At 42.4% G+C, this 21602-nt stretch overlaps 1 protein-coding gene across 1 annotated transcript in view; it reads left to right on the forward strand.

The window, feature by feature from the left end:
* LOC135914507 (cytochrome P450 3A11-like) overlaps window positions 1–20680 on the forward strand; it is a 42632-nt gene extending 21952 nt beyond the window's left edge. The window contains exons 8-15 of the mRNA XM_065447393.2: window positions 2818–2932; window positions 4064–4151; window positions 5805–5913; window positions 12329–12417; window positions 15174–15314; window positions 18227–18392; window positions 19996–20100; window positions 20544–20680. Of these exons, the coding sequence (XP_065303465.1) occupies window positions 2818–2932; window positions 4064–4151; window positions 5805–5913; window positions 12329–12417; window positions 15174–15314; window positions 18227–18392; window positions 19996–20082 (795 nt within the window). The 3' untranslated portion in view covers window positions 20083–20100; window positions 20544–20680. The remainder of the gene's footprint in view (window positions 1–2817; window positions 2933–4063; window positions 4152–5804; window positions 5914–12328; window positions 12418–15173; window positions 15315–18226; window positions 18393–19995; window positions 20101–20543) is intronic.
* Window positions 20681–21602: the final 922 nt, after the last annotated feature.

Raw genomic sequence — 21602 nt, forward strand, 5'->3', positions numbered from 1 at the left:
GCGTCACTGAAAATGTGGCAATGTGTGCATACATGTCTCTCTTCAATGAAGCTCTTTCACGCTGACATAGTTCATTATAGTTGCGGGTCTGGGTAGGTATCGCTGTTTGAAGGAACTACTTGACGCCAACTTGGAGCGCTGGGTGTGTGCTAGTAGTTGTGTGCCACTCTTAAATGAGTGTCTTTGACACCAGCGCGATATCGCCACTGGGAATGTGGCACTTTACAATGAGCAAAAAGATGACATCGGTTTATCCGACCCTGAGCAGAATCCAGCCCACGTCAAAAGGGTTCCTTAAGGAATGAAAGCAAGCCAATGCTTTAGCAGGCTGCACCACAAATGCACGTGTTATGTGCCACTTTTCAATGAACCTCTCACCAGTTTAGGTGGCTGAGTATGTGCTGAGTATGGCTGAGTATTCATACACCTTGAGAGGAAGCTTTAATGGTGCTTCTATCTAAATACATGTAAAAGGAGAATTCAGTTTTCGTGCAACCACTGCGCCAAATTTGACGAGGTTTATTGCATTTAAAAGAAAAACTTGAAATCTAGTGGCTGTTGGTTTCGAATTTTGGATTTAGGTTGTCAACTTATTAAAATTTGCAAAAATAGAAAATTTTCACGAAACGGAACTATCGAGTTTACAACTCTCCAGCTCAGCAAGGAAAAATGATATCACAATTCTCTATATTGCATCTGATAGTATATCTAAACTGGACAAAATTGATGCATTACAGATGAATCTAAAAAAATTTGGTAATATGAAAATACAGCTTTTGCAGAACCCTTGTAAACAACGTAATGAATTCACGTAAGATATAAATTGACATATCGAATTTGTCCGCCTTGAATGATCTAATGGATGCCGTTTACAGAACCGCAATATCTGTTCTTGATGCAGAGCTATTAATTTATATACTTTGTGCATCTATTTCTTTCAAGCTTTCGAATTTTTGAAAATATTTTTAACAAAATTCAGGCGCTAAATCGAAATTCCTGTTCCCACAGTCACTAGAATTTAAAATGCAACAAATTTCATTAATATCGGTTGAGCGGTTATTTCAGAAAAAAAATTTTGTGTTTTACATGACTTTGAATAGGCCGCGTTGGACTTGGGCCCGAGCTAAAGCTTCCTCTTAATCTTTGAAAGTTCATGAATTCGTTGAAAAACAAAATGCAAGGGCCTTTGAAACTCATTGCAATAGAAAGTGCTTCTTTAATTTCTTGAAAACTGTGATCGGTGGTGACTTTTGAAAATTCAAAGTAACAAGCTCCGCATAGGGGCCGTACCACGGGCCTTCTCCACTGGGAAACAATCGAATATCATATGTTCTTTGAAGAGTATCGCTAAACAATTGCAATCGGGTGCATCCACAGCCACCAATGACAGTCTTGTTTAATCGCCATTGCGATCATGGAACTAGACAAAGACAGGTCAAGCGATCAAGCTGTGCCTTCATTTTATGGTTTGGCTAGTTGGTTTGCACTGCAACCATCATGGCTCCTTTTTCGAGCCCACGACTCAGGATATTTCTGGCTGAAAGTGAATTTCAGCCATTTGGCTTTAATGCGATGAGTATCTTTGGTCGATGTTGGACTGTAGCAGCCACCTTACCAGAAGCTGATTGACATCATTACAATGGAAAAGTCAACTTAGAAAAACGTTCTGAAGAGCTTCAACCATGCGTACAACTTGACAGCAGCTGAGCTGCAAGAAATCGCAACAAGGAATGGGGAGATCTCACTATCTTTCAGTATGTGCGTACCGGTAAGGTTTGTTTCCCCCTCCTTGAACTTGGCCTTCACTATCCTTGCAATCCTTGAATTGTCCTTGAATTGTCCTTGAATTTTGAATCGGAGGCTCTGTGCAAATCCTGGAGCGTGCAGCAAGCTAGGGAACAGTTCTCAGCATTTTCAGGCATTGGCACTCCACGCTTGTCACGGAGGCCATGTGAAGACTTCTCAGCAGCACCACTAGCTGGCACAACATGTTCAAAAAGAAGCACAAGAGAAGGGTCCGGTTGCCACTTGTCAAACTCCTCAGTGATCACACGCACCGGGTCGCAATGCATTTCGAAAGCCACGTGCAGGCTTCGCTGTGGTGGTGCTAGATGGCACTGAGTGTTCTTAGGGAAGCGTGAAAGAGGAGTGCCGCTGCAGTACACACCTCATGCATAACTTGTTTCGACGGTGACAATCCTTTGTGTTGCTGAATTGATTCAATGCTAAATGCATTACTGTCGACAGTCTTTGTGAGATGTCTTCTGCTTAATTTTTTTTTCCTGATACCTGCTTCTCTGCTCCTACATGCTTGGATGCTTTCACTGGTTGGTCTTTGCCCCTAAGGATCACAGACAAAATTCTTCTGGGACTTTATAGCTGTAAGGGCCAAGTGCATTTTAAGTGCTATACTGCAATTTCAGTTTCTAATGTGCTTTAAAAACATTGGTGCTAGTGACGATTGAAGGAATGGGCTAAGGTCTAAAGACAATGTGTTGCTTGTCGAGCTCTGCTGTTCCAAGTTGTTTGTCGCGTGTCTGCTGCTCCTAAAGGTAAATCGATCATTATTTAACAAAGTGCACGTGTTCCCGAAAAAAAATTGAAATGTGTGCTGTACCCTATTTTGTGTTCGAAGTCGCGCCAGTGGGGTTTTACAAATATTAATATATATCCAGAAGTAGGCATGTTTAGCCTTCAGCTTGTTGGCACATCTTTGAGGAGTGAAAAACAGCACCCAGCTGGCAGTATGAACTTAGGGCTAATAAACTGTTGCCGTATCATTCGGGACATTCCATTGATGCCTTATTTTTTGTGCAGGTTGCACACGAGGACCTGTTGCAGCTCATGCTGAATGCTGAAGAGGAGGCTGACTCCTTGATTGATGTGCAGCAGCTGACTGTGATGCATGAAGAAGACGAAGTCGGCTGTGCATGTGAGCTTCTGGGCTTGTACAGCTGCATCTTGATAATTCAAACTTTGACGAGCTTGAAAATTAGTTCTAGTTAAACATAGATCGTATTAAGGAAGCTCATTGAAGAGAGAAATTATGCGCAGCGCTGCGTTACGCGGTGCACGTGCAGTGAGTGCGTGCACCGCCTAACGATTCATGGGTTCTGGAAAGTGTGATGACTTCACTGCAGCGCAGCAAATGCTGCTGTGAAGCCACACATTCAAGCCACACTGCTGTGAAAACCACACGTTGAGTGTTTGTCACTTTTGCCCAACTGGAACTTACACAAGCACCATTGAGTGAAACATTCCATTCGTGTTTCGCTTGAAAACCTCGATATTTTTTTGTTTTATTGTGCCACCTCAAATGGAAAAAAATGATAAGATGAACACTGTTAGAACCTTGCAGCACTGATCCTTCTGCGCTCTTTCAGAAGCAATTCACAGTTCTTGGAGAAGCACTACATTTCCGACAGATGTACACCTTTATAGATTTTTAAAGCTAAAGGCATGAAAAGTTTCTGTTGTGTGGACATTTGTTGTCTATTTGCTATGGAATTTTGGTGCCTGTTGCCTGTTGATGTGGAATCGCTCTCACATTTGGCCGAAATTCGAACTTCACCATCATCTTTGTGTGACAAATAACTGCATCACTGTATGCGCGAGAGTGCAACTGTGACTTCCTGTAATAAATGGGCACATGTGACTCAAGCCAGTCAATGGAGTTCATGCACCACGTTGTGATGTACGTTTCTCTCGTCTGGCTCGGCTGAAACCCATATAAATCGTATCTAACTCCCGTTAAAGATAGTGGAAAAGAATATTGAGAGCTAAAAGTGGAATCGCAAACCAGAAGTCAAGTAGAAGTAATCCTAATCAAAGTGAGCGTGAGCTGATAATACTTAATATGAAGTACTGAGCAAGCTTTGTTGTGAATCATGCCTGATGTTTTACCATGGGGGTAGGTATTAGGAGCAGTTGTTGAGCATTTTTCTTTCACTGGAAACAACATGACTCTGCCTAGCAATTCGAAATGAAAGTAAGTGATGTAGTTCTGGTGCCTTGAGTAGTCATGGCAGATGCCTGTAACGTCTTGTGCGCTGTTGTTTTTCAGCCCCTGGGAGCATTCCCATAATCCGCAAGCGACGATTTATGACGACAACAGAGATTCAGTCCAATGCAGTTATGTTTCTTGTTGCTGGGTGAGTGAGTAAGGTGATTTCATCCATGTTTATTATTTTGTGGGATGGATGCTTCAGTGTTCTACACTCTAGATGTCTTAATGTAAGCTTAGGCAATTTGGCATTAATTCTGCAGTACCATTGCTATTGTTGCTGTTGTTTTCTGTCACAATTGTAGTGGTGATGGTGATAGTGACCCTCTGTACTTTTACAGTTGGCAAACAATTTTTTTAATGCCCGATTTTTCAGACATGCACAATCATTCGGACGCCTTCGCGGCACCAGTACATACTCCATAGAGCCAGTGTTTATGGACGTCTGCAATTTCAAATAGCTAAAACCCTTTGCTGTTTGATTTATTTGATGTTTTGCGTGACCACAGATCATAAATGGTATTAATCAAAGCCATCACCACTGCCATTTTGATTATCTCGCTGCCTCAAAAAAGTGTTCTCTCATACCGATTCGTTGGTAACCATAACCAGCTGTAGCCACAGTGGCCACCGTAGCCATTTGCGTTAGGCCACATATCATTTGGTACAGGGTTGTCTGGTTGTTTTGTGAAGTCGTGCACTCTACAATGCTAGGCCCAGCTGCTTCGACATTCGCTTAAGTTTCCTGCTGTTAACGGCTGTGTTCTTCATTGAAACGATTCGTCGCTATCTACAATGGCGCCGACTCTGTATTTGCTGTCCTTGCTGATGGCTTCGCTGCTCAAAAACCATTACTGTATGTTGACGATCAAAAATACAGCTGCCATTATCACGAAAGTTGAGAGCGGCCAGTTTCTAGCCGATGTGAAAGGGGTTTCAGCATTTCCAAGCAAGCAATCTAGAATTTTCTAAATAATGAGGTGAAGATATTAGAACCGAGCAGAAAATCAGCCAGGGCTTGAAAAAAATTATGCAAACCAGGGTGCTGACCTGATGCTTCAAGAAGCTCTTCTCATATGTTTAAATGCCATGATCGCCAAATGGGTGCTGGTCTCAGTTTACATGTGGTCTCAGTTTGCCATGGTGACAAATGAATGTTAAGGAGCTGAACTTCAGCAGTTGGTGGCTGACAAATCTTGAAAGTCAGAATGACCTCAGGTTCAGAAGATGTGTGCCAAAAATAGTGCGGTTGACGATTCAGCGGTCGCACAGTATCAGAGCTGCAGTTGTTGCAGGAGTTCGCACCTGAGAACCTTTTCAACTGTGATGAAACTGGGTTCTTTTACAAAACACGCCTACAGAAAACGCCTTTGCTGGTGACTCCTGCCATGGTGTCAAACAGAGAAACATAACAGCTGACTGTCCCCGTCAGCAGCAACACTTCGGCTGTGAAAAGCTTCGAATATTCGTCGTGGAAAAGTCGAAGCAGCCAAGGTGCTTAAGAGAGCAAACCTACCTGTTCTCTACAAAGTGAATAAGAGTGCTTGGTTAACATAGCAGTTATTCGAAAATTACATCTATTTCGATTTTTTTTCTTCCAGTTTTTCCACCTTCGAGTTAATAGGGGTTTATTGTATATGTCTTTGCATGGGACACTTTTAAGATGCTCTACTGTTGTTAATCATCTGGTGTTGACAAACACATGAGCTTTATTTTTACACTTGGTGCTGTTTACACTGCCATCTGAACAGATGACCTTCACACTGTATAACATTGGCTGTAACTTTGTACATTGACTTAGATTTGAAACAACTGGCACCACTCTATCATTCACGTCGTACCTGCTAGCAAAGTATCCTGACATGCAAGAGAGGACGAGGAGTGAAATACTGTCCGTCATGAAAGCTGAGGTAATCAACAGCTTTATATGGCCTGGTTGAAATGTCTTTTGTCACAAACTGCTTTTTTTTACTTATTGTGTTCTTGCATGCTTAACTAGCCTCTGTATACAAGGCACAGTCTTCATTACAACTCCTTTAGAAAAAAAGAATATAAATCCTTGGGTATTACCTATGTAACTAGCCTAAAACTATGTTCATATTTGTAAAAAAGTTACACTTTCACCCGAAAGGCAAAGCATTGATTGTGATAGCGAATGAGTAGACAGCTATACGAAGCAACGGTAGTAGTTTTATCGGCCGTATGAACTTGGAAACATTCGCTGTCTTAATAAGCATTGCATTATAAGCATATTAATAAGCAATACAATAAGCAATGCATTAATAAGCATTGTGTCAGTGCGCACAAGCAAACATGGACACATCACACTCGATGAGTGCAGACACCCGCTGTCGAAATGCTGGTGTGAGCGAGCGTGGCAGTAGCAGCAGCGAACGAAATGAACTAAAACTTCACGTGGTCTATTGCTTCAACGTAAGAGCGACAAGAACACAGCACGTACAAAGGTATGAGCCGTCTGCAAATTGCTTTGAAGATACAGTGTGTGCAACCTTGCAAAGTGTGCACTTGTTGGCGAAGTCGAAGCTTCCCCCCACCCCCCTCCCTCTCGCGCTGGCTCCATGCTTTCCCCTTGGTGTGCGGTCACGAAATACACTGTTGCTACTGGAGCGCAATGCCGCCCCCTTCCTCCTTCACTCCCTCCTTCTCTCCCATGGCCTTTCGAATGACGAAGACGCCGCATGTGCTCTCCACTTTCTTTCTTCGCGCATGCCAGATTGAACCGCAACCGTCAGCTTCCTTCACTTTCTTTCACTTGCACATACAGCATACGACGCGCTGCGACAGTGCTATCGTCATTGTACTTTATATGGAACATCATCATCATGCCGACGGCGACGGCAAAATGTGTCTAAAGTGTCCATATAATTGCTGTCACAATAAAAGCAAATCAGCACAAGTGCAAGCATGTGACAAAGCTCCAGAAACAATGTGTGTGTGGTGTGTGTTCCTTTCTACATCCTGTCCGTTTATAGCACTCTTAAGTTTTCTAACAATGCTGTTGTGTATGTTCAATCAGGGCTGCTTTATTGTTGCGATCTCTCAAGGTGCGCTGCGGCTTAAGTGCACTGTGAAATGTTTTGCTGTGCAGTCACACCAAAAAGCAAATTTCCATACAATTCATGTCCACACCTTCATTTTGTACGTAGTATTTTATGTAATGTTGTGTTTAACTGGAGAATGTTCAAGAGCTAAACCTATTATTAGGTGTTCAGCCATTTTTTGTGGTTTTCAAGCAAATAGTAGTCCCTTTTCTCTTAGAGGACCATTAGTTCTCCGTTCCACCTGATAAAGGCATGACATCACCATCTGCTACATATCCTGTGAAGCCTGAAGTTGTAACTCTCGCTTGTGTGAATGCCTTTTTAGGCACACACTGAAATTCCTGCTTTGTGTCTTCATGCACCTGTGCTATAATGGCTCTGTTGTTGCTGGGAAAGAAAAGAAGAAAAGAAAATAAGGTGCAAAAGATTTTTGAAATGCATACAAAAAAGTTACAGGGGCATTTTAGTCTCCTTACGTGCATTGAATGCAAAAGCATTATGACTCTTCTGTGCGATACTTTTTCCTTGGTCATATGCTCGAATTAGGCAAAGTCAATATTGGGGGTGTGTCAAGTCAATTTTGGGAGGCTGTCAAGTCAATTTTGGGAGTGGGCCAGGTCGGCATTGAATGTGGGCCAACTCAATTTCCAAATAGGGCAAAGTAAATTTTTTGGGTGTGGGCCATGGTGTCCGTCCTACGCCGTGGCTGTACACTGTGGCATTTTGCATTGCATGCTGCAGCAACTTCAGCGCTGGGAATGTGACGTCATCACTTCATTTCACATCACTTCATGATAACGCTGCATGCTCACTAGATTTTCCACTTCATGGAGCATATACAGTAGAACATCGCTCATTCGTTTTAGAAAAAAGCTGCGAGAAAAAAATGTACTAACCGGGGAAATGTACGATTTGAAGTAACTAAAAAAAAGTTTGTCAGACTCAACTATTGCTGACATCTATGTAATGCAAAGCGTCACGAGGATCGTTGTGACACAAGACACCAACACACGTCGAACTCGTGGTGCTCTGGCGGCCTGAGATGCATTTTGTTGTTTTTCTGTTGTGTGGTGTTTTAAGAGGGCGATAGGAAGCCAAAGCAAAACGTGAGGCCCACATCGCACTGCCTGCGGCAGGGAATGGCCACGCATTTGGATTATCGCCTAATAAAATCTTACAGTACTCTACAAACGGCACTATGCAGCGCGCACTGTAAAACAGCTAGATGAAGATGCTTATCATAATAGGTTTGGCAGTGACAGCTGTGAATGATGTGTGCGACGACCCAGGCAGATATTTGCTGGTACAGGAAGGAGAAACTGTGCAAGCTGTCGTTTTCACGTGAGATGCGTCTCTATAAACTGTCCTCGATCATGTGCACCTCGTGCCTTCTCATGTTTACGTGGGATCTAGTGGGTGGCAAACGCATACGATCACAGTCTGCAGCAGGGAACGGCGGTGTCTCGGTTATCGCCTATTAAAAGCGTGCGCTACACTTCCTACGGCACCATGGGCTGTGAAACAGGTAGGCGAAGATGCTCATTGCTATAGAATTGGCGGTGATAGCTGCGAATGCTGCGTGTGATTACCCTGGGAAAGGTTCGCTGGTGCATAAATGAGAAACAGTGCACACCGTCGTTTTCATGTGGAATGGGTGGGTGATTATTGCAGAGAAGCTGCCGCGGTGGGCAGCTGTGTACTGTTCTCGATCGAGCGCGCTTTGAACATTTTCTTATTTACAATGGGATCTAGTGGCCGAAAAATGCATCATACGATTGTAGTATGGCGACATGCGAAACGTTGATGCTGAAAAATAGTTTTTTTCTGAGAACGTATGAACCAGAAAAAAATTAGCACAGCTCTAGTAGGCCATTTTTGTGTTCTCAATTGCGAGTGCTAGTGCCAGGAAAACATATGTAATGGAAACCTATCAACGAGGTTCTGCTCTAATGCTTTCACATTGCACTGTGGGACTTGATGTTATGTGAAGCATTTTGCGAGTACCTCGCTAACCCACATGTTTAGAGTTTTGGAAGGTGAAACAAGGTGGATGAACATGCTTGTCTAAATGGAGTAATCGGCCTCTTTCATGGCGCGACGGCGCATGCGCACTGCCCTAGGATAGCAGGGACGCGTGCGTGGCTGCGCACCGTAGTCCCCCGGAAAAAAAAAAGCACTCGGATGCGTGCTGCTGCGAACATTCGTGCTGTGTACCGCTTTGAAACGGTTGAAACTCTACTGGTTGCTCGACGTCAGTGTGGTGCCCAAAACATGCGTAGCATAAGGCTGCAACTCCACTTTAAAAGAGAAAGTGACCAGGGCTTCGTCTGAGTTGTCCAGACTGCACAGTGAGCCAGGTTGCACGTGCCTTTCATTTATGGCTAGCAAATTTAACGAAAAACCCGTGCATTACACTTGGGCGACACTTAAGTACATCACGTTGCTGACGAAGTCTTCTTGCAGCGTCGGCCCTCACTTGCTGGTGGTGGCAGCCCGTGCCTGACTGCACGTACTCGTAAGGCGCGGCTACACTGGGTTCATATGAGGCTTACAAGACCCTCACTTCAACGACTATTGTGCGTCACTGAAACGATTTTATCATACCAGGTCGACAACATTGCAACCGACGAGCGCGAGTTGTACTGCTACAGACTTTCTTGTCGACGGCACCGGCAGAATCAGCATGCCGACCATCGTTCGACCAAACCCCTTGTGATCAGCCATCAAACAGACAACACCATAGCGACAGCATCTTCGCTTGTATATATAATTATTCATCCTCAAAATGAGTCAAACACACCTACGAAGTTGAAATGCACAAGCTATAACCCTCTCAAGCCGTGGCCACGAAGTTTGAGCCAATGTTGGTCCTGTTCAGCAAAGGTTAACCTGGCGCCGTCGAGTTCATGCACCCACTACCGGCAGACTTGAAATGAAATGTAAGCAGTTAGGTTGAATGAAACTGCTTTTATAGTTCAGTTGTGCCCTTAGAGATTTGAAATCAACTACACTTCACTTCGCACGGCACGTACCCAATAAGCGGTAAGCGGCGACACAGCGCTGTGCCAACATCTGTATGTCACCGCACCTGTAGGCTGTCGGTCGCATTCGCTACATACGTGGATGGGTCTGTAAGTGTTGCTTTGCCGACACATTTCTCAATCTCAGAGATGCACTGTTTCCCTCTGCGTCACGCGCAAACAAAAGACTGTATTCCGTATACAGCAGCATAAACAACCGCCTTACTCAGTTATACCAACGCCATGTGAGCGATTGCATCCATGCATTCTCGTGAGAGAACACAGCCTACAAATGAGCCCTTATGCAAGCACAGTTTTCTCTAATAATCCTCTATGGCACGCTAAAACTGTAAATATTGTTACATTGGAAGACACCGACGAAAAGCTATTTACAAGTATATTTACAAGACAATACTCCACAGTTGGCCAAGAGGCAACAGCCCACGCTGGCTTCCAATCGTCGTCGTCTTCTTACTGCTCGGCTCTTCATCATTAGAAATACTATACCGTAGCACTATATGATGGAGTTGAAAAAAAATGAGAATCAAATAAATTAACAGCCGGTGATATGGTATCTGGCATGTACTAGCCATGTTTAAACGGTTCGGCCACTTATATTGAATCGTCTCAGGGTGCAACAACATGACACATATGCGCAGATATGCATGTTTTGCTAGGTTTTGACACTTTCATATCAGCGATGCACCATTTCCACAATATTTGACGATAACAACGATATGCACCTGTAGACGTCGACGTAAAGAAGTACACCGCTTTGACAAATCCGACGCAGAAGGCTGTTCTCGAAAACTTCTTGAATATGCAAAATGTCTAAATAATGTGTAAAAAGAATACAAAAAGCGATGTCCAAGTGCAGAAATCAGTGACAAATTCCAAGGCAGCCGTGTTGCCAAACGGAACTTAGCGTGCCTTTATCGACCGTACTGTTCGCAGAACAGCGCACTCAGGCCTGCTCACCCAGTAGTCGGTGAGTGCTACATGGCTTCCAGGAATGACATGCTTTCCCAAAGAAACCATTAATAATGATTAGCAATCCATGAAACAAAAAAATCGGCGCGCACTCAACGTGGGTGCAGGTACACAAATCAACTGGTGAAAGCCCCGGAATTCTTCCAAAACGTTTCCAGCGGCATGCGGCAGAGGTCAGCATAGGAAAATGAAAAAGGCGGATTGTGTGTGCGAGTCGCAAGTGCACGTTTGTGAGGTGACACCAGCACAATGACGACCACGTTCAAGAGGATTGTATGGCAGCAATGGCATGCTTTCTATGTCGGCCGTACAGCACGCTTGCGGTATGGTGATTGTTGGGTTCTATATAGATAGTAGGTAAGCGTAAGCAAGAGAAACACAGATTGTTATGTCATCAGTGACTATGTGTCATATATAATCATACATAGCTATGGTTACGTCATGTAGTGCATGTTAAAACCACAATTGCATTTGCACTCTGGCAAAGAAATGTTAAAACATGATTAACATAGGCGATCATGAGGCCATACGATGTCAAAAAGTTTCTATGTAACCTAACTGCTACGAGGAAAGTACAGGGGATAGTGGGCCGGTCCCAGAGAAAGTGCAGTTTACAATACGGCCCCTCTATGTGCCAGCTGTCACAAAGAAAGAAAACGAGAAAGTGACATAGGGCACATGTACCAGGTGTTTCAAAGAGCTGGCTGTCTTTGGAACAAAAGAAGCGTGTGTGCGATTGTGTCTTAACGGTTAGGGCACCTGGCTGCTGTGTTTGACGGCAGAGGTTCAATTCTAGCAGCGGTCACGCATTACTTTCTTTTTATTAAAGTGAGGTGAGACAGGAACCTACCTACCTACCTACTGGGAGGTGCCAAGAATGTGGCAAAGAGTGCTTTGTGTCAAAAGTGCCTGGCCTGTCTGTCATTTTTGTGTTTGTGCTATAGCGATTCGCCCAGAAGCCGGGCAGCAAATATCTCTAAGAATATTGGAAATTGTTGGTATGTTGTGGACCTTGCAAGTTACCCAAGAGCACAATTGCTGTGTTTGATAATATGAATTTTGATAAGTTCGCTGGGGAATCCTTGTTTGTTCTACTACCTAAAAGGTAAATAAAATAATAATAAAAGAAATACATCTGTTGCTGAAAATTTTGGTTGTCTACACTGCCTGTTGTAGCACTTAGAGCAGGCAGCCGGCTTGTCATGCTTGTAGCCACATATTGAGGTTATTTTACTTTTCTGTATTTCTCACAGAATGGTTTAACGTATGACAGTATAACCAAGATGCGCTACTTGGACCAAGTGATCTCAGAAGCTCTTCGCTACTACCCAGTGGTTGTTGGGTAAGCATTATTCTAGGCAGAAACTGCCTGAAAAAATATATTAGTATGCATTAAATGTTGCTAGACAACACGAACAAGGTTTCAACCTTAGTCTCTAAATTTAAACATTTATGTAATGAACAAAAGTATAAGGGATAATCAAATATAACAAAATAACTTTAAAATGTTTGTCACTCATATCAACACGCAACAAATATATACTTAATTTGAATATAGGATAATGCCACGTTATCGTGACGGTGAAAAATTAGATCATGACACAATGGTGAGTCGAGAAAACCAACTCTTTATTGAGAAAATTCGTGCCCACAAAAACAAGTTACACTTGGGTAGAACAATAGTGATGAGCACACGCATCGATCGTAAAAATCTGATCTGCAGATCAGGGGCGTTGGCTATGTATGCATGACGGTGAAGATTCCCCAGTAATCACTGGCAATCACATGTGTTTCAGAACCTACAAGACTATTCGCATTGTGCATAAAATCTGATTACTCCAGGTTCAGTGACAACGATAGGCAATAGACAGAATTGGCAATAAAATTCGAGAAAGTTCGAGTGTATGCAGGCACACCTTGCGCCAAACGATAACTTTAGTACTTGTTAGCAGGTGAAAAGTGGTCCCCGGAAAAAGGGGCAAACACTATATGTGTGTCAATATAATGGCAATTTCTTGTCCGATGCAACTTTGTGATAATGAGGTTCAACTGAACTCGTTAAATGCTCTTAACAACTGTGAACCAGGTTTCAGCAAAGCTGTCTCAAGAATCTTCCCAATTTTTGGACAATTTCATAGATTGAAGAGCATTGCAGAATTCGCTCATTTCATAAAGTTCAGTATTCAGACACTGTTCATTGGCATTGTGGTTGTGATTCAGACTGCGCTCTGAGTTAAATCCAGGCCTCCAGTCATGTGACAACATTATACTAACAACACTATGAGGTCACAAGCGCCAACGTACATGTCAATGAGATCCTTACTCTTGCAAAACAAGGTGAGCCTGTCAGAAGAATGAGTAATGATGACACAGTAGTATGAGATTAACTTGTCACTAAACGTAGGAGTAAGTGCAAAAAAGAGGGATGGTCATGACCATGCTTAGACATAAGAAAAGGAAGCCACAACAGCAAATAACTTTTTCATTGCTGGGAAAATATGGCCGTGAACACTATTATTTGTGCTCATGATCTGATGAGAAACATCCTTTACTTGTTTTTGTATATATACTAATGGTGATTTCGTTTTCCATGCATGGTGTGACTGTGATAATCTTGGGGTGCATATGTTGCCGTAGATGTCGATTTGTGCTTAATACCATTAAATAATTTCAACTAAATTCATCAACACGAACACAAGGTTTGAAAGATTTGTGGAATGCAGGCAGCAGTGAGCACTCTTTATTTAAAGCAAAGCGGGAATTCTGTGCTGACCTAATTTTTCCAAAATTGAAATTTAACTCAAAGGCATTTAGGAAGTATGTTAGAATTTCAGAAAGGAAACATGAAGGCAATTGTGCAGAAGGATTATGTGAGTTAAACTTTTTTAAACAACAATTTATGAGCCGCGTAATGAAAACTGACATGAGAATACATTTGATGTAAGCATTTATTGATTACATGCTGATATCGGCAAATAGGATGATAGATTTACTTTGTTTTGTCTGATAATTCAACATAATTGTGTTTGTTGTATTGAAGTGTGATCGTATAGCTGGTGTGAAATTGACAAATTATATATTGATGACTACATTTGGCATAGATTATTTTTTATTGTGATGAGAATTAAGCAGTCTTTTTAATGCTTAATGCAATGTGAAAATTTGTCAATATATACCGTTTTCATCCTCTTTCCGCATTTATGAGACCTGACTGACTCCTTAGAGAAGCGAACTAGTCGCTAAATGTTCTATGTTCATTGCCTTCTAGCCACTTTTTCTAGGGGTGCACACCATCTTGGTTAAACAGTTCATATGAGACCATGGTGAAATTGGCATTGCAGTAATGACCAAGTGCAAATATGTTTGCTTTATTTGTTGTCCTGCCACCATTTTTGGCCAGAAAGAAAAGTGACATGAATGCCATGGTAGCTGTGCTGATTTGATAAAGGCTTAGTGCACATTATCATAAAAAGAAAAAACATGATTGAACTTGTGCACTGGAATGCACAGGGAGCCTATACACTGTTTTATACGTAGCAGGCAACACTGCGAAAGCTACGCATGTAGTGTGGTCATGGAAGTCTTATTCTGCATGTTTTTCAATGCAGTTGTTTTTTGATCTGCGACACTTTTTACAATATAACCACTTCATGTACATTGTTAGAATTACAACTTTCGGCTGTAAGGTTACTTCAAATCACATCTTATCTTTGTGCACCTTTGTGCTTGTAGCGTGCAACACCTATGCTTTAGTCACGAACACGAGTGGCATACATAAAAATAGAAAATAAGTTTATATAGAATTAAAACATTATGTGTACATATGTATTTGTTTCACGTGTGACACGCTATAATGCACAGCTTTTTGGTTGCAAGTACGGGGCGTCAAAAGAGCTCTCCGTAGTATTGCTCGCTACGGATCAAACAGAGCATAGCTATAGTTAGCTATCATGTGTAAAAAAAACTGCAGAATTTAAGGTGAGAAGCAACAAGATATGCCAAATTTGTTAAAAGATAAGAAAAGTTTAAAGGCAGAAATGTAGTGCTGAAATTGGAAGTGCAACTGCATTCTCAACATGCGTATGTCACCTACGACAGGTTCATAACTAGAAAGTGTGAGCAGGAGTATGAATACAAGGGCATCAAGATTCCCAGTGGGATGTCCATATTGGTGCCAGCTTACCAAATTCACCATGACCCCAATCTGTGGAATGAGCCAGAGGCATTTGATCCTGACAGGTAGGACATTTATCCCCACAGATGCATGAAAAGTGTTTCGGCATGAATTACTTGAATCTTGCCGTTTGTATCGGAAAGTGAGGTGTCTCCCTGTGCTTGGAATAGATGTGTTGCCAGGAATTCATTTGGTGCTTTGTGGCCAGTTTATATTGTGCACTGCTCTCATACACTTAAATTGCACATCGGGCTGATGCTTCCTTCGGAGGGATGCAAATGCCACACCTGCACTCCGATGAAGAGGACAATGCAAGTAGGCATAAGCCCTTTTTATGGTGCTGTGAAGGTGAAGTGAAGAAGTCGCAGTTGCACTCAATACTAAAAAGGCAACTTGCCGCTGTGCCTTCTAAATAGTGCTGTACGACCCCTGTTTTTGACGTTGCGACAATATCTTTCATTTAGTATATTATAAACACTACAGTACGTTAATTGCATTGTCACTAACAGCTTATTTTAAATCAACTGCAGGACAAAAGCATTTTTCAACTATCCCTAGCCATACCTTCCTTGCATTGGCCAACACGACTCTATGTCTCCATCTATCCTAATCTTATCACTTCATTTAATCTTTCACCACTCTCATCTGTGTTTTCCCCTTGTTCGGCAGCAATTTCGTTTCAGTAATCTGTCCCCAGTTACCTGTTGCATACAGATCATGTGACTTGACAAGCTGCACTTCTTCCTTATTATGTTAACTTGAATATCGCTGATGTTGTTTATCTTAAATCAATACTACTTTCCATCTCATAAAAGGGAGACTAACGATAAAAATAATTTCACCAGTATTAGTAAATTACCTTACTAAAAAACCAAAAGAAAGGCCTTCTTACCCTGCGAGGAAGCTCGGTATACAAGAAAAGACGCAATAACACAAGACAAGTGGCAACACTGCCTTGTAGTTTCTGCGCCAGCTAGCCACAATTATATGAATTTTTGATCGTGTCCACTCGGGCCTAGTTAATTCTTTATTGGTAAAGGTGGACTAAATTGCAATATAAAGATTCCAGAGACTGAACTTGTGAACGCATGTGAATATTCTTTTTTCTTACAAGCGAGTTTTAGCAGTTTTTAATCACTTCTCTTATTACTGTGCTACCCTGAGCATTCATTGTAGAATTCAGCACTTGCGTCATGTATGACCCAAGGATGTTTTCAACGCTTCACAGTTTAATCCTTTCATACACAATTTAATCCAGTTCATACTGAAGGCATGCTATGTGATACATTGTGTGACAATTTGTATTGACCATGACACTAAATAACGTTAAAAGAGCAAAAGCCACATTCTCTGCCTTGTTGCCATCAATATAGAAACTTCTAGGACGTGTTATAAATGTTTAAAAAAAATTTGAGTCGATAACGCTGTATTGTCACGTAGTAGTGATGGTGAATATAACAGCTGTAGAAGTGTGAATGACAAAACTAACTTTTTATTGGGTGAACTTGTGCCCACAAAAGCAAGTTACACTCGGAGCACTGCAACAGTGGCGAACACGGTCAGCGATCAAAAAAATCTGGTCTACCGGTCAAGCACTTAGGCATACACGAGTCATGGAAGGTTCCAGAGTAATCGGTGGTGCCCGTGTGTCTTCCAGAAAGTTCTACACAATTTGTGTCGCACATGCAATCAGATTACACAAGCTTCGGTGACAAGAGACAGCAGCAAGAGCTGTCAATAACATTCGAGAAACGTTTGATAAATGCGGGCGTGCCCCGCACTGAGCGATAACGTTTTTCGGACGGTGAAAAGCGGTTTACCCGAAAAAGGTGTACAAGTACACGCGTCAGTGTAGACTCGTGTAAGGGCCGCACTATTTTTTCACAATTTTGAAGAGGAGCTGCGCTTACATGTGACCGAACCTTTTGGTCCAAATGGTGCCCCGACATCTACTGGGCACCACTGATCCCAGAATGTACCATTGCATCGGAGGTCAACGCGCAGCTCTCGCCATCTAGTAGGGGCTTACGGAAGTGCGGAGCAGCATGAAAAAATTTCTATTGCGCGCGCACTACATCAGGACAATGAGCGTGATAGCTTCTCCAATATAAATTTTTCCTTTCAGATTGTGGGCTGCCAAGTTAAGATGCAGCCTTTACACAGGTGCAGCCCTTACATGAGTCTGTACGGTAGCTGTGTTGACAGACGGTATTTGAAAAGAATTTTCTGGTTTCTGCTCTTTTATTCTTTGTTTTAGATTAGCGGATGTTTTTACCGATGTGCTGCTTACTGCAGAAGCTCCATTAGTCAAACTTTGTGTTGTTAATAGCATTTGTGAGACCTTGTGGTCTTTTTGCTATTACGTCGTTTAAGTGGTATGTTAAGCTTCATTGCTAAAGTTATGGCTATTAGATTGCTATTTGCAACATATGAAAGTGACACTACCTTCTTGCATAGTGTCCAGCATGTTGTGAAGCAGAGATTGTATTACAAGGCACCACTGAAATGATTAAGTGATAATTTGTTTTGGTCAGTGCATATAACTGAGTATGAGAGCGCAGTACAGTATAACTTTTTTTTTCTATGGTGGTCGTCATGAATGACTGTTAACTGCTCAGTGCCTGGAATCTACATTCACATATTTATCTGTAACCTTACGGTCAGTGGCATTGCAGAAGTTCGTTATGTGTAAACAAGAAAGACAGTGCCAGTGATGAACCTTTAATAAAGAAGGGGTGGCTTGCAGGCCATATATGAAGTGCCATGAATGTGGTCCATGTGCCAGTGTGCTTTTCTTAGTTTTGTGCTAGACATGTGCATGTGTAGGGTATTTCAAAATTGTTACCATCTTTTTGAACTTCGTCGCACTTAGGAATGAAATTGGTGTGATAGTTGTTGTGAGACAGCTGTTTCGTATAGTAAATAGCAGAGGCTGTATGTATTTCTTGTTGTCGTGCGTCTTCATTTGCTGCCACAGGTTCAGCTCAGAGAACAAAGGCAAGATAGAGCCAATGGCATACCAGGCATATGGCAATGGACCACGAAATTGTGTTGCCATGCGATTTGCTCAGCTAGTGCTGAAGTTCACTTTGGCGAAGATGCTTTCTACTTATAAGCTTGTGCTGGATCCTGACAGGCACAAGGTAAGCCTTTCCATATTTGTGGCATGTAACTGGCTGCTTGGCTTATTGAAGCCTCTGTCATTAAGTAATTTTTTTGGGAAGGCTTTTTTGTCTTTGTATCCAAGATTGGTCACTAATTCAGGCCTCACTATATTTGCACATTAAAAGAAACTCATTCACTGCAGTCAAGCAAAAACAAACTTTTAGGACTGATTTGCGAACCTAATTGGGCACATTACCACAGAGGCTGCAAGCTCTTTTGAGTTTCTTGCCCTCAGTGCAGCCATTGCTCCATACGGAGGCATGCAAGGTGGTTATGTCAATGAAGCATAAAGTGAAGTTTAGCCATAAGAGGCTCACACATGTAAGATGCATAAGAGTCATGAAATATTTATATAGTAATCAATTTAATGTGTCCAAGCGTTGACACAGGAGTGAGGGGAGCACATATGTTGGTGTATGCTGCCTGAAAAAACACCAATCCAAGGCAATGGCCAGGCTTTCATTGAAAAATGGATATGGTTCTAACTTGCCGCTGCATTGCAAGGCCTGCGGAAATGAGGATGAACGGGTATGTGAAGCGAGGCTTCATAATACGACAATCATGTATAAAAGTAAAGATTCTGTTGCGCGTGAATTGTTGGAGGCCAATGAGATTAAGAAAAGAGGGGACAACTGTGTCAGTACCCCGTCTTTGAATATATACTCAAATGAAAGCATGTTTTTAGATAAGCTTTATATTTAGATTAAGCGTGATTCCCTATATCTTCAGTGTTCTCGCACGTGCGCATTCACATATTCAGTCTCTCGCTTTTTTCATTCTCCTCTCCTCATGGCTATATAATCAGCCACTTGTCATTTCAATAAACAGTTGCAAGTAGCGCCTTGTCCTGTCTGTTTTTCTTCTAGTGTGCTGTCACTTTTTGGCGCTTATTCTATTGAAAGCTATGTACCAACTAGCCCCACAACGTGTTTTACTGCAGATTTTCCTTGTCTGCGGCAACACAGTAAAAAAGATGTAACTTTCTCTGCAATGGAATGATGGCACCATTGATTAACAAGCAGCACGTTTTGCCTTGTTTTTTTAATTGTGGTGACAGAAGGTGCCACCATTCCATTGAAATGACATTGTGTGCTGCCTGAGTGTGACCACAGGCCTCTTCATCTCTTGATATCAAGAACAAATCTTAAGACTACCAAAAATAATGTGCGAACTTTGCTGCTGAGGTCAGATAAAGCGTAGTGAAAGTCTACTAGGCACAAATGCATTAGAAATTGCTAACTGTTTGGCCTGAAGCAGGTAGGCTTGGGCAGGCCAGGCTCCATCATGTCAGGCGAGTATTTAATTTTTTTTTTTTGTATCCATGCAATGAAAGTATGCATGAGATCTTGCCGAAAACCGCTTCCGGGGTAAAAATGTAAGGTTCTTCCCAAGTCTCCTTGTGTGCGCTTCCAGGAATGCTCTGTTGGTGTTTAATAGACGGCGTTTCATTTGCCTTCCTAAAAAAAGCTTTCGTCTTACTTTTTACTGTGCTTTGCACGATTGCATGGCCATAGAAATTACTTTCTCTTGCTATCTGAAGCCATAAGAAGGTTACATGAGTGCGGTTGTTGTGGAATTTAGGGGGACCTGAAGATAGGTTCATCATTCACATTGGCTTATCCATTGGAGGGTGTGTGGCTGAAGCTGCAAGAAGTTCATGAAACCTAATCAAGGACCGGCCTGTTTGTAAGTATGTTTTTGTGTTGTGTTACTGGTCCTTCAGCAAGAAACTGAAATTATGTGCACGAGTAAAGATAGAATTGTAAAGTGACTGTCATAAAAAAGGAAATTTGAGTGCTTTCTTGTGTCAAAACATTGTGTACTATGAAGCCGGAGTTATTGCAAAATGTGTGTGACCTGGTGGCATATGACCTCAGTGCTGGTAAAGTACACCACTGCTTGTGATGATGTTTTGAGTTTACCCAGGACTAGCAGAGGCCTAATGAATGCAATGCCAGTAATGCCATGCAATGTTTTCATGTATTACATTAAGTGGCTTCACAAAATCCATACTGTGACATTTCTATTTGAATACTCCAATATATTGAATGTATCTTCTGCAGCTTTTTTTTTTTACGTTCAGGTTCTCAGACCTGGAAACCTGAAACTTTTTACCTGTTGTCTTTCAGCTACATGTAAACAGAGGGCCAACAGAGAAATGCGTGATTGCACAAACAGTGTTCATATAGATGACAATGGCAGAAAATTATAAATGCTGCTCACCAAAGGATTCAAGTACAATAAATTTTGCAGAATCTAAGTCATACTTTTGGGGTCCTGTTTTCTTTGTGATGCTCCTGGTTTCTGCCAGGCCAGGTGCTGTTCCTGTTGCGCAGCGGTAGTTGCCTCATGTGCTGCGTTGCGTCATGTCGCACCCACCTAAAACACTATTGGGGGAGCTCAAGCATAATGCCATACCTTTATATAGGTTTAAATGCTGCGCGTTCGGCCAAAACTGCCTCTTTTAATAGTGAAGCTCTTCTTTACGAACATTGCTGGGTTTCGTGGTCGGAGGCTCTGCGTCCTGGCTGTTCCCCTGCCGAATAGGCCAAACAAACACCGCAAAGCGCACGCCGCTGGGTTCCTTGCAGTGCTACTGGATGGCGTTCACCTCCATGCCACTGGTCACTGGCCCCCATGAAGCCCTTGGGTTCAGCGAGAGCGGAGGGAAATAAACATGTCCACAATAGAGATTAAAACAGGCGATTGGAAGATTGGTGGAAGAAAAGTAGGGAAATTACAAAAAAACGGAGGCGTCCAAAAGCAAAGTTCACATCAGGGGTTCAGAAAGTTTGGTTATGGGAATTCATTGTGTGTTTTTTTTCTTTTCTAACATAGGTAGGACATTAGGCAGTATATTAAGAGCTTAATGGCGCAATTCACTGCCCCGTTCCAAAGGGGACGCTCATGGCATCCATGCATCCGTCCATCCGCGCCGGTGCTGGCACTGCGGGTGAAAGAAAAAACAAACAAAGCTCGCATTTGCAGCTGTATGGTAATGAAAGAGTAAACGCTTCTTGCAGATAGAATGTATTTGAGTTGTGCCACGTACCTACATAATATGCGCATGCTGCGTCTGAAACCATGACACGTTCAAGGCGTCTGTCGTACCCGATTCTAGCAACCCTAGTGAGGTCAGCAATGGTGTTCCGTTCATTCGCAGTCTCCGCAATCGTGCCTGACCGTGC

The sequence above is a fragment of the Dermacentor albipictus genome, chromosome 8, assembly GCF_038994185.2.
Source record: "Dermacentor albipictus isolate Rhodes 1998 colony chromosome 8, USDA_Dalb.pri_finalv2, whole genome shotgun sequence".
NCBI classification, from domain to species: domain Eukaryota; kingdom Metazoa; phylum Arthropoda; class Arachnida; order Ixodida; family Ixodidae; genus Dermacentor; species Dermacentor albipictus.